The sequence below is a fragment of the Myotis davidii genome, unplaced genomic scaffold (assembly GCF_000327345.1).
Source record: "Myotis davidii unplaced genomic scaffold, ASM32734v1 scaffold345, whole genome shotgun sequence".
NCBI lineage: Eukaryota > Metazoa > Chordata > Mammalia > Chiroptera > Vespertilionidae > Myotis > Myotis davidii.
The window spans coordinates 1,245,878-1,260,358 of NW_006296540.1; the positions used below are offsets into that span (position 1 = coordinate 1,245,878).

The 14,481-nt window shown below is 40.6% G+C and overlaps 1 protein-coding gene across 1 annotated transcript in view; it reads right to left on the bottom strand.

Moving 5' to 3' along the window:
- FAT3 (FAT atypical cadherin 3) overlaps nt 1–14,224 on the bottom strand; it is a 520,386-nt gene extending 506,162 nt beyond the window's left edge. Inside the window, exon 1 of the mRNA XM_015569255.1 lies at nt 10,921–14,224. Within this exon, the coding sequence (XP_015424741.1) occupies nt 10,921–14,212 (3,292 nt within the window). The 5' untranslated portion in view covers nt 14,213–14,224. The remainder of the gene's footprint in view (nt 1–10,920) is intronic.
- Nucleotides 14,225–14,481: the final 257 nt, after the last annotated feature.

The window sequence follows — 14,481 nt, forward strand, 5'->3', positions numbered from 1 at the left end:
CTTCAATTCTAGGCATCATTCAGCCTCCCCGGAGACATACAGTAACTGAGAAAGACGTTGAAGCTATGGGCAATTCGATAACCCTCCACTTTATGTTTGGTCTCCCTTCTTTCCAATCTGGCTTCCTTTTTCCTCTCACCCTTGCTCCACTGGAATCCACAGCCTCAATAAAACATGAGCACGTATTGTAACTTTTGCCTCAGGTCTGTTTTCCAGAGAAGGAGAGCCTCGATAAGGGGTGGGAGTTTTCATTATAATGATCAGTTACTAAGCTGTGTGGTGATGAAGTGATGGGCTCCCAAATTCTTAATTAACTTATTACTACACATTTTTGAATCATGCTGTGTGACTGTGGAATATAGAATTCTGACTTAGTATCAACACCCTTGATTGAAACACAGCAATTTAGGGACTATAAAGGGAACTCTCACCTAGTATGATTCTGAGTATTTGCCCTCTAGGATAAAACTACCAGACAGACAGAAAAGGGACTACACCTGCACTTTTAGCAACTAGAACAATGCTTTATGAAATTGGTATTCATCATTTAACTACTCTTTTCATTTTAAGGCTCATTCAGTTTAACCATGTAGTAAATATTCCTTTAGAAATATCCTCATGGTGTGAGAAATCTCTAACTCCAGCCAGGTTTGGGGAAAGATGGGCAATATCATGCACAAGAGCAGGGCATCCACATACTTAAGGCTAACTTACTCTCTATCACCAAGCTTCATTCAGGATCTCAGGGCCTCATACTGGTTCAAGTATGATATGATATCCCAAGTATATAATTCCATTTGGAAGTTGACTGAAAGTCAAGGTTTATTTTTAGTAACCACAGGGTTTTTACAAAGGTAGAGTCAAGGAAATCAGAAACATCCTACCAATCCCAGCAGCCCAGGGATATTAAAATTACTGATCGTGAGATGTGCTACTTATGTGTACATTATAATAGCAATACATTAGATTATCTATAATAAAATTTGATAGTAATATGGAAACTATGGTTCAGTGAAACCCATGTGATTTGTGGGAAAACCCCCAAGTCAGGTTTTAGTATAGAGATGATGAGTCTAAGGGAAAGAACTCTGCGACCGTCATTAACAGACCTTTCAAAGGCCCTTGTATTTGCTTCCAGGTCCAGATGTATTCTCAGTAGTGAACTGCCAAGTAGGTGTCATAAAAAAGAGTGGGCCCACTGAACAATGTCATTCTCTCACCAGCCATCTGCTCTGAAAGGACAGAGCTCACGACTGTATTTCTTAAACTTAGAGATTTTCTCACACGTCCAGTACAGTTGGCAACAGAATTTCCAGGACACCCTCCTTGGAGACACCTGGGGGTCAGATCCACTCAGATGTCACCTTGAATTTACATCCTTCACACAGGTTTGTCTGCTGGTTTAATAATATATGAGAGTGACAGAAACATTGAATCTGGTCTAGCTGTCACAGATTTTCAAATCAGGACCAGTCTTTGTGGCCTGGCCAAGCATAGTCATTCTTCCGTGATGATCTTGAAGACTTACTTTTTTCGAAAAGTGTTCATGTACTGACATTGCTAGGCAGGCAGATGCAGATTTAACAGGAAGTGTCAAAGTTGAAGCTTCCAAGCCCTATGTAGGACCCTGGCAATATATCTCATGGTTAAACATTTTTGCAAAAGTAGTATATTTTAACAACAATAACTTAATTTTTTTTTCCTTTTTTCTCCTCCAGTGACATTTCCCATCATCAGGTAGTGTGGCTGCAGGCATCTGGGCCATCTATTCAAGGGAGAATTGAGTTGAGGATACATTTAGTTTGAAGTTAGTGGCATATGTTTATGTGGTTCACCATCAATTCCATGTACAGTCAAATTGTTAGTCATCCCAATGTAGAAATGATTCCAAAAACACGCCTACTACATACTACACTGAGGCACATACCACTATAGCATGGAAACGAAGGACTAGTACTTGTGTCACCATAGGAAAAACATTTCTAAACTATCAATAATAAAACACAAATTTAAATCAGCAACACTGGAGGAAAACAAAATAACCTTTCTGTACTTACTATTTTTAAATTTTATTTTTCTTTGTTTTTTGGTTAATCCTCACCCATTAATATTTTTTCCCATTGCTATTCAGAAAGAGTAGAAAGGAGGGCGGGAGGGAAGGGGACTTTAATAGAATCAGGTGGAGAAAAAACCTATAAAAATGGTAGAAGCTCTATGTTATAGATTTTGGGATAAAGCACAACGCCTTTATGTTTTTACCATAATATCATGTGTGTGTGTGTGTGTGTGTGTGTGTGTGTGTACCTCAAATTTTTAGCTTAACTCCTTCAACTTACATTCACTTTTTGACCCAAGACATTTCATGTTCAATGTTTTTCTATCATTCTCACCAGCATACTGCTTTGTAAAAGCAACTAGAATATTACCTACATTATGCAAATGAAAATCTGTGAGTTTAATCACAAAGACTGGCCTTAGAGGAGCCACTAAATCCTCCAATGTCCAAAGGGAAAATCTGGAGAGCCCTATTATATTCAATAATTCATTGACCGGTGCCCAGAATTTAATATAAATTGAACTGAATGCTACACACAACTCTGTGTAGATTCTGTGTGTTGATAAGATGTGCTTTCATAAAAACTGGCAAGCTAAAAATACAGACTACAGCCCATTTTAATTTTCATTTCATTTTTTTTTTCAATGAGACATTGTGAAGATAGTGGCATCACAGAAATATTTATCGAACTCTGTAATTCTTCCAAATGTATTGATAAATAAAAGTATCTTCAAAACACTTGCAAAAATTAGTTTTAGAAGACTGAAATGAGATGCGAGCTATCCAGAGTCAAGACATTTATCCCACACATTTTAAGAACCACTAGTATGTGAAGTAATCAGTTGGTAGGTTTTGTACCCTCTGCTTATTAGACCCCTGAATTTCATTCCTGTTAACTGAGGAAATAAAAACAATCCAGTTTCACTTGGCACTGAAGAAATAACGACCGTGACGTGAAGGACCAGGTAAGCCACTAAAAATTTCCATTACATTAATAAAAGAAAGTCCAATTTCAGAGAAAAGACCACAGGAGTTTCCAGCTTGTTGGTTTGCCACCCTATTTAAATTTCCTCTTTATGGTGGTCATTATTTTTATCACTTACTAGTTACACAGGGACAATAGCAGCTCGAACCTGCTACATGATGCAGACATAATTATAGATTTGAACCAACAGTCCTCTATTAAAACCTAAATTGCCTTCAGACAACAGTTAAGGAAAGGTCAAGAAGAAGGCACCTGCTGAAAAGAGTAATAAAAACATGCTGTTCATTACCTTCCAGAAGCTTCTAATCCTTTCTCCCACCTGGCTTACATGACCTAAGTTCATCTGAGTGTTGTGGAGTGTTCAAGGCTCTGCTGGGACTCATTATTTTTCTCTCAAATAATTATGTTCAAAAAGTCTAGACCTTAGATTAAAAATCCAGATCCAAGAAATGTTTCTCCTGTCAGTTTACATAATTTCATTTGTCTCCTTTGCTTGCTCTGGTCCTAAGGGCAAATTTTAAGGGTGAGCGTGGGACAAAAGTCATTGAATCTCTTTTGACTTAGATGGGTGGAGGTAAAAAATATCACCTCAAACAAAGAATGAGGATGGGGAATTCATTTACTCTGGGATTGTCATGAATTGCACCAAAGCCACCAGTAACACCTGTTTTACTTGTCAAGGAGAAGTTAATAAGCAAGTTGGAGGAAAAAAAGCTGGAAAGATGAAGAATCGCCATAAGATAAAATATGACTTCCAGTGCCTCTGAATAGAAGGAAAAGGAAGCTTATTATTATTATTATTACACTAGAGGCCTGGTGCACGAAATTCATGCGTGAGTACAATCCCTAGGCCTGGTGAGTGATCAGGGTCATCTTCCCTGGCTGCCCCCAGCCAGGCCCGGCTCCACCGCCACTCACCACCGGTGGTTCCCCGTTCGCCATTGGGTGACCGGAGCCTGCTGGCCAGAAGGAGGAACCAAGAGGTCAGCCTTTCCCTCCCACTCACAAGCCCCTCCCCAGCTGTGGGTTGCCCTTGGTGTGGGGCGACTGTTGGGGCAGGGGCCTTGGCCTGGTGCCACCCGTGTGCCACGCCACCCAACCCTCATTCCCCATTTGCCACTGGATGATAGGAGCCTGCCAGTGGGGGAAAGGGACCAAGAGGTGGACAGTGTACCTCATAGTGACTTGTCCAGCAGTTGTTCTGGTCATTCTGCCGTTAGTGTCAATTTGCATATTACCCTTTTATAATATAGGATTATGCAAGATCATGCTACTATGGGAATTGCCCAACACTTTAAATGTCTGGGCTGGGACTAATGGTTCCTGCTATGACAAAAAGCTCCTCATATTTCTAATTCACATTTTCCCTTCCTTGTTTTTCATTCAGTCACTCTTAACTAGCTGATGACTACAGACTACAGACTGAGTATTAGACTCAGCACTGGCACCCAGAAACCAGTACTTCAGTTGAACTAACTAAATAAAGGCTGCTCAGTTTTATGTCTGAATTTCTCCCCGGCCACCAGTTGAAATGAATCTTCCCCCTGTAGCAGATCAAAGCACCACATCTCAACATTTGGGAGCCTGCGAGATTCTGATACCACACCATCCATCCGGCTGCTCCACCTTTTCCTCTGCCTGATGGATCAGAATCCTCAGCAAAGCATTTTCTTTTCAAAGTAGAGAAGATGGAGAACACATAAACTAGATGGGGAAGCAAAGCCCTCTGGTTCACCTTCTTCCTTTGTGAAGTGAAAGTACTAAATGAGTCTTATTCTGTTGTTTCTCCAGTGGAATGTGCTAACACACAGAGCAGCATCACAGAGACTGGAATTAGTAGGAGTTGTTAGACCACATCAGCTTTAAAGATGCTTTTAAACTTAAAATTTGTTTTAGGATATTTACATACGAAACATATTTTATCAGCCAGGGTCCCGTCAGAAAACAGATGGTACACTCAAAGTGGGTAATTGAGAGAAGCATTGAACAAATAGGCTGTTTACAAAGGTGTGGGCAGGGTGTAGAAAAAAGGAATCATAATTAAAAAACAGATGCTGTGCTCAAGAGTTGATAACAGTAGGGAGCTCTTTCTTCCCATCGATGGGGGGTTGGGGTGGGGGGTGGGGGGGCAGCCAGTTTACAGTAACCAGTGTGGAATGAGTCAAAGGGAGAAATAACCTGAACGAACTCTCTTTCATCCTCTCCATGTTCCCACCGGCAGAACCAACAGATGTCAGGGAGCAAAGGAGCCCACTGGCCGATGAGCTCAGGCTCCTTCCTGGACATGAAGCAGAAAGGAGGGTGGAGAGTGAATCTCGAGTGGCAAAAGGGAGAAAGCTAGCACAGATACTAAACACAACCATAAAGCTGTAGATATCATTGGAATGGTCTGCACACAAAAGGAGTCGTTAGGTTTACAGTGCTTAATGACTATGAGAAACTTATTACAGGTGTCTGTTTGAACCAAAGTGCTCATTAGACCTAAGTCTCTGCTGATTCTATCAAAACATTCGCAATAAAGAAAGCATTCTAGGCTCACAGAAGCTGGGGAAGTGCTGTCTAGAACCTCAATATAAAGAAAGGTCAATGTGGGTGCATGTTTTTCCTTTTAAAATACCAGATGTGTAAAAATAAGAACACAACCGCCCCTACCTTATGAGACAACTGAATGAGACCATCTGTATAAAGCATTTGCACAGAACTTGTCACAGTTGACCACTGCAGCCATCGCCACCAGCACCATCACCAGCAGCTGCATTCTGGCCTCTCAGACAGACTGGGAAACTTCCTGGCCTGGAAGGCCCAGGCATTCCACCTGTAGCTGTATGTGTCTCTAGTGGTTGGCCCAGGGCCTTACACATAGGTAGCACCCGATTAATTTTAGGTTATCAAGACCATAATGAGAGTTGTCAGAGGCTATGTCAGGCTCTGTAAGTATTCATTCCTCTTCCCTCCCTCCCTCTATAGAAATATTCTTCGCTGCCCCGCCTCCATGCTGACCTTACCCCTAAGGGCCTGCTCTGGCTAATAGGATGTGAGCCCGTTCTAAGCAGAGGCTTTAAGAGGCACTGCAGGTTTCAGCAGCCGTCTCATGCCTGATCTCCCCTTTGAGAACATCACATCCCAGATAGCTGTGCACTCCTTCGGCCTGCATCCTGCAACAGGAAGACATGTGGAACATACACTCAGTTCACAGCCTGCAACAGGGCTGCTTCAACTGTTCCCCAGTCTCAGGAGCAAGGGGAAAAAGTCTGTATCGATAAGCCACTGAAATGTTGTGACTGGTTGTTATGCAGTCATCATGATACAGAAAAATGTGACCAATGCATGTTTATAAAGGTTCTTACGGCATGCTGGAGTGGAAAAAGAGTGATTAAAATGACATTTGGTGCCCATTTCTGGAGTTCCAATCCCAGCTCAGATACTGTCCAGGTGCATGACCTTAACTGGGCAAGCATCATTAAACTTGACCTTGCTGAACTACTATGACAATTATAAACAGTGTCCATAAAGCACCCAGCACAGTGCCTGGCATATAATAGATACTTGATAAATAAAAAAAATAATATAATTAGCAATAATGGATGGCAAAAATATCTTCCCAATTATATATGATTAATGTCCTAAACTAGAAATTATTTATCTCAATTAAGCATTTCTTTAATCTTAAGTAAATAAAAATGGTGAAATCATTGCTTAAGTTTACAGCTTGCAAAAGAATCTAGTAGAAAATAACAGTGTAAAATAGATAATGTGTGCTTTCTAAGCCATCTAAAACCTAAACATTAAAGAATATGAATTCCTGTTGTGTCAAAGAATAAGAATGCATTCTTAGTGAAGGAAACAATGATTACATTGAGTCTTCCAGACTAGTAATTTAAATTGTGATCAAATCCACTGTGGGTGGGCCCCACCGTTAATCCATTTATTGTGAACATTATTAAACATTTATTAAATGCCTGTGAGTGGTAAAGAACTGCAAAGGTATGGTTTTGTTCACTGAGTTCCAGAAACGTGGAGAACATAAAATTACTAAATGGATCACCTAATCCCAGCACACGCAGTTTCACAAAACAGAAGCATGCAATTACTGAGGCACAGAAATAGATTTTTGATCCATTGGGAAGGCATTCAGGAAACTATCATTGCTAATAAATGATAGAAGATTTATCTGGATTGTAACACTCAACTAATAAGGAAATTTATCTAAAATATGAGCTCAATCGCCGAAGCCGGTTTGGCTCAGTGGATAGAGCGTCGGCCTGCGGACTGAAGGGTCCCAGGTTCGATTCCGGTCAAGGGCATGTGCCTAGGTTGCGGGCACCTCCCCAGTAGGAGATGTGCAGGAGGCAGCTGATCGATGTCTCTCTCTCATCGATGTTTCTAGCTCTCTATCTCTCTCCCTTCCTCTCTGTAAAAAATCAATAAAATATATTTAAAAAAAATAAAATAAAATATGAGCTCAATTCCCTGCCTTTCCAAAGAATAAGGAAAAAGACTCTACAGGAAAGATATAACCTGGTAGACACTCTCTGAAGAGGCCAAGTAAATTTAGGATAGTGTTTCCGAACCACACGCAAAGGGAATGCTTGGAGTGCCTGAATGAAGAATCCTGGGCTCCTAGCCCAGACCTACTGAATCGGAATCTTTGGGACTTGGCCCTGGGAATCTGCATTGTTAACAAACTCTGTAGCTGATTCATGTGCACTCCTAAATTTGAGAACCACTAGACAATGTGAGCTATTAAGTAACCTTTGGCAGCTGACTTAAAGGTTCTTGAAAGACAAAAATCCAAACAAGTTTAGGCCATTCTATGCCCAAGGGTCAAATGGAGACAACGGAGTCTGAACTACAGTCTCAGTAACAGCTGCAGGGCTAAATAGCTGTTCACTCTGCCAGCAGCCCAAGCCATGATTTTTAACACTGGGAAACCAAGAGCTTATGGATCATTCAACAGAAGTGCAAACCCAACAGCACCATGGTGATGACGTCTCTCCTATTGGGTGTACATTAGCCAAACTTCTTAACCCTAGCATCTCCCTAACACAAGTCCAGGCAATCATTCCTCATCAACGTCTTGGGCTCAGCTATTAAAATCTATAAGAGGTGAGAGGGGAGGAAGTAAGATGATTAAGAATATTATTATATGGAAATTCTAACCTTCATTAAAAACTTCAATATCAAGCCACAACTTTTTTTCTATCATATAGAGAAAAGCATAATTTTACTTTCTAAGAGAAGGAAACAAAATGAAAGTGGAAAAGGACAATGCCACTATAGTTTTAAATATTAAAAATCCTCTGGGAAAGTAAATCAGAAACATATGTAATGAATGCCCCCAAAAGAGCACTGTATTAGGAGAGATCCATCTATGTCCTCTCGTGGGCATGTGAGCAGACATGACTCCCACAGCTTCTCTTTAACCCAGAGGAGTGAACGTTCCCAAGAACGAGCTTTTAAGTCACACAGCAATGTCAAAATGTACATGGCACTATTATCATCCATGGCAAAGTGCATTGTATGTACTTTAGGATCTAACACAGTGATGGCAAACCTATTACACCATTTTTTTTGGTTGATTTTTCTTTGTTAAATGGCATTTAAATATATAAAATAAATATCAAAAATATAAGTCTTGTTTTACTATAGTTGCAAATATCAAAAAATTTCTATATGTGACACGGCACCAGAGTTAAGTTATGGTTTTTCAAAATGCTGACACGCCGAGCTCAAAAGGTTCGCCATCACTGATCTAACAGAACAAATGCAGAGCAGTGAGGTGTTTTCTCAAGAGAGGTAAAGGACCTCAAACTCCTGAAGTGAAGAATCCCCTGGGAAGCTATATCATCAGAGGAAACGATACACACATTTTTCTGAAATAACACCCAAGATGAGAACAAAATAACATGGTACAAACGGAGGAAATCTAGGCCACTTTCACCAAATTGTTCCTGTTCTTCCCTGTATCGGGCTACACCAAGATGAAACTTCCTAATAAAATGGCTCAACGTGGCTTAGTGTAGTCAGCTAGCCAGCAGTAGTTAATGATTCAGTCCAACGCCTCCCTGCTGACCAAATGCCCACATCCACCTGGGTCCCAAAGGTAAGCTTCTCTAACAGGAAAGCCACACAAACAATGGGACTCTAAGGGAGACAGAAAGGTGATTAATGACCTGTGTCATCAGCCAATGAGCCCAGGGTTTAAGGACTTTAAAATCTGTTCAACACTTTATTGTCTTACAGATTTTAGATCAATACCAAATTCAAATATATGTAGGAACATGCAAGGAAGTCCATATCGGCTCTAGATGGCAGACAGCATAATATACTGCAGCACTCAGAGCTAAGTTTTAAACCTGACTCGAATTATATACCTTCTCTGAATGTCAGTTCAGGAGTTCATTATTAGTTCTACTCATGGGGCTATTGGGAGAAATAAATAAGACACGATTATAAAGCCCTTCAAACATTTTACTGCCCACAGTAAGTATTCAAAGAAATCATTATTATTAGTAGTAATAAAGTATTAGCACAGAGTAGACACTCAATAAAGATTACTTCCCAGCCTTGCTCATTTTGTATGTCAAAGGTGAAAATATATTCCAAATCATATAACAAGTTATATATAATAAAATAGAGTAGGTGGCTGAATCAGAACCCAATTTTCTTGACATTTACTTTTTCCTTTATTATGGCTATGAAGACAAATTTTATCATTTAACACCACCCATAATCAGAGCCCAGGTATACACAAAAATTACAGTTTAAATTTGTGAGGGTACACATTTGGTAACTCCTATCCAATATTTCATAGATTGCATCAAATCCTTTTTCTGGTGTGATTGATGTATAGTTAGTATCCCTATAATGGACCTTCCCACTCCCTGTTTTAATTATCATCATCATTACTGGGAACAAAGCACCCTGTGAGTGTTGTTGAAAATGATTTAATAGAGACACGTATGTCCTGAAGACTGTAAAGTGCTAATATTACCACTTACACGAGAATAAAGAAGACACAGCCCCTGTTTTGAGATGTCTTCAATCCAAAGTAGACTAGAAAAATGCACAGTGCTAATTAAGGAACATATACATATATGCACATGCCCAGGCACATGTACACTTAAAGGACACATAATAAGAATAACAAAAAATAGAAAAAATATACATATCTGTATTATGATGGATGGCAATTAAATAGGTAGGGGACAATAATAATATTGGGTAAATTCTGCCCCATATTCTAAAATATAAAAAAAAAATTCTTAAAAATAAAATCTTAAAATAAATGTATTTACTAAATAAAATCTACAACACACCTGCTCTAATCTATCACGAAAACATCTATAAAAGCAGGTCTCTTTATGTTAATGAAGCATATACAGTGCAAATGCTGTTGTTCAAGGGGCCAGATGTGCCCTTGAAACATGAAGACCAAGCTACTGATATCACTTCAGCAAAGCATTACTGTAAAGGGAAAGATTAGTACACGAGAGCCATTTGAAAATCTATTTCACACTTCTAAGGTAAAGCCAATTCGAATGTAATTTTCTTTGTCAAGGCCCTTAATTTAGTGAAAGTCAAAAGTGCAATCAACAAAGGTGAATATTACTTATGCTTATCAAGAGATAATCTAGAAACAGTGCCAAATAAGAACAAAAAACAAGGACATCTCCACTGAAAATAATGACCATCACTATATAAGCAGGTCTTTTAAACCAACGTATTCTAAGAAAAAGCTTTTACTGTGTCACCTCCACACCAAATACAACCGCATTTGTCATTCTATTGTAGTGTGTGAGAATATCCATTTGCTTTTCCATTTTGACAATTTGTGAGAGGCAAAACTTACACTTCTGACACGAAATATGAAACTTACCACTCTCGTCATCTATATTGAACCTTCCAAGACCACTGCCATCCCTGATGGAGTACTGGATCTCTCCATCCCTCCCAGAGTCCTCATCTCGGGCAGTCACCTGCAGCACACTTGTTCCAATACGCAAGTTTTCTTTTACAGATCCAACCACAGCAAAGTCTGGGAAGTAGGGGGTATGGAGATTTTCATTGACATCCACCACTTCCACCTCAACAAAGGAAACCGATGACAGAGAGACAGGCCGCCCTTTGTCTTTAGCCCGAACCGTGAGATTGTAGAACTGCTGCTTTTCATAATCCAGCTCTTTGCTCAAGCGAATGGCGCCACTTGCTTTATCGATTTCAAATCTCCCGTTATAGTCATTGACCAAAGAATAGCGCACTTGACCCCCCAGTCCAAGATCTGGATCGTGGGTCTCCAGCCAAGCAATGACAGTGCCCACGGGGAGATCTTCAAGAACCTTCACGCTATAGCTGCTGGGAATGAAGGCTGGGGAGCAGTCATTGACATCATCCAGAAACACCTTAAGAGTGACAACTGAAAAGAGCTGTTGGCCACTTTCTGCCTTGTCTCTGGCTTCTATTTTTAATGAGTAGTTTGCTTTGGATTCCCGGTCTAATTGATCAGCTACGTAAACGATTCCAGTTGAGCTGTTGATGGCAAATTGCTGTGTGTCTGTCAAAACTGAGTAAGTGACTTCACCATTAGAGCCCAGGTCTTTGTCTCTGGCTTCCACTTGTATAATCTCAGTGCCAATACTTGAACTTTCAAGAATGTTAACTGTGTAACCGTCTTGAAGAAAAATTGGGCTATTGTCATTAGCATCCTCCACATTGATGGTCAGCAACCTCCATGAAGATTTCTGTGGATTTCCTAAGTCATAGATGGTGATATTAAGGAGATAGAGGTCTGTGTGCTCTCGATCCATGGGCATAAGGACTTTAAGTTGCCCAGTCTCCATATCAATATTAAAGCAACTATCCGTGTTGCCATCAGATATTGTAAATAGCACCTTTCCATTGAAGCCAGAGTCGGCATCATAGGCTTTAATCTTCAGGATGTTAGCACCAACTGGCAGATTCTCCTTCACAGCCACATCAGAGGGAAATGACTTGTCAAAATGTGGTCCTTGCCTATTAATTGAATAAAAGTCAAGAAATCCATCCTCCAGATTCAGTTTCCCATTTGCTTTTGCCTTAATGAGTAGTTTCTCTGCCAGCTTTTGAGCCACACGAGTTTCTCTGCAACTGAAGCTCTTTGAAGACACCTTCCCATGTAGGACTGAAATGTTTACAGACATGGGATCCGCAAAATTCTCCCCATCGGTCGCTGTAATCCTGAGGGCAAACTGACCATTTTTAATGCCAGAATTCATCAGTGACTTTTTAAGCTGTAAAACACCAGAGTCGGGGTTTAAATAAAAGAAACCAAGTTCATTTCCAGAGATGATTTTGTACTTTACAAGTTCAAGTTCATCAATATCAATGGCTGAGACAGCTGTGATGTGACCCCCAACTGGGAAATCATACGAAAGAACTCCCTGGCAAGCCACTTTCTCAAAGAGAGGGGTGTTGTCATTGACGTTTCCTATTTGAATAGTCACATTTACCTCACTTTCATGGCGATATGGGGAACCCCAGTCAGAGGCTCTGACAATGAACCTGTAAGTTTCTGGAGAGGATTCAAAATCCAGCTCTTCGGTTGTGCTAATAACCCCTGTGAACTGGTTAATGGCAAACGGCAACATATTCAGGCTGGCGATACTGTAGGTGATGTACCCATTTTCTCCTTTATCCTTATCAGAAGCTGAAACCATCAGGACGCTTGTTCCCACTGGAACACTTTCATTCACAAAAGCATCATACAGTGGCTGCTGAAATTCTGGGGTGTGGTCGTTCGCGTCTTCTATGCCAATGGTGACTTGTGCTTTTAAATCCCCTTCCTTGTTGGTCACCGCCAGTTTATAAACCTCCTTCTTAATGGTATTCAGCGGCTGTGCTGTGACAATGAGACCTGACTGAGGATTAATTTTAAAATACTGTGCATCCTCCCCGGGTGACAATTTGTATTCCACATCCAGCGGTTCGGGACTTAATTTTACTATAGCAACCACAACACCAGGAGGGGAAAATTCACTGATGCTCACATCGTACATTTCTTTTTCAAATCTAATTGGGACTGTGTCTCTCCTGGGGTTGGCAATGTGGACTATCTTGATGGCAGAGGATTTCTGCGGCGAACCCTTGTCTTTTGCTTGAAGAGTGAGATTGCAGCCATAGGGAAAGCTCGCCCAGTCAACCTGTTTTCTCTCCTTAATCTTATATTCGTGTATCCACTTTCCTTCCTTAGTCAGGAAGAACTGATCTAAAGGATCCCCAGCCACAATGGAAACAGACTCAATCTCTCCATTGGCCCCCTCATCTAGGTCATCGACGGTCACCACCGCATATGTCGGCTCTTTGTCCAGTGAGAAAGGAACATGAGTGACCACATGGAGAGTCGGGGCGTGTTCATTTATCCGTTCAATGTGAACATAAAGCTTTGCAGTACTGCTCACTCCGTTGTTTCCATAGAGTTTCATCCCTCGGTCCACAGCCAAAATTTCCAGATCGTACCTGTTCTTTTCATCATAATTTAACCGTCCGCTTAAAGAGATGACACCACTCGTGGGGTGAACAGAAAAGAGATCAACTTTGTTTTTAAAGTAGTAGTAGAACTCCCCGTTGGAACCGATATCCGCATCTGTTGCTGTCACCTGGGCGACACTAGTCCTTAGAGGTGTGCTTTCTGCTATTGTAACAGAGTATGTGGTGGGTGAAAACAAAGGTCTCAGATCATTCATATCTAAAACCTGGATATTCACTTTGGTCCATGCTTCCAAATCCTCCCCTCTGACAGAACCTTTTATTATCAATAAATAATTGTCCTGAATCTCCCTATTCAATATGGCAGAATTCCCGCCTTTAGTTCTTATTCTGAGAAAACAGAAATCTGCAATGATGACTTCTTCTGCTTTGAAAAAGCCTTCCTCATCTCCAGATACTATTCTGTATTTGATATCCCAGGACAGATCAATTAAGGTGATGCCCATTCTACTCTGACTGTTGATGTAGGTCCTGGCTGCTGAGTTCTCATACACTGTAGCATTGTAAACAGAATGTGTGAAGTGGAAGCCCAGGGGCCCTGTCCCCGGCAGCCCCTGGGAGACAGTGGCCAAGAGCTTGAGAAGCAGGAGGATGAGGCAAGAAGGAGGAGGCCGTGTACCCACACAGTATCCCATAGTTATGTCCATCACATCATACTTCCATCCTGGAGGGGGGAAAAAGAGAGAGAGAAAAATAAGTTAACTTAGAGGAAAGTGGGAGAAGGTCTAGGAAATAACTGTTATGAAACAGTGCTATTCATACTTTTATTATAAAATCTTTTTACCATAATGCAATGAACATATCATAGAAATGTACACTTGAAACTGATAGTATCCTATTAACCAATGCCCCCCCCCAATAAATTTAACTTAAAAACTCTTCTTACTAAAACATAAATACAATTTTAAAAAAGTAG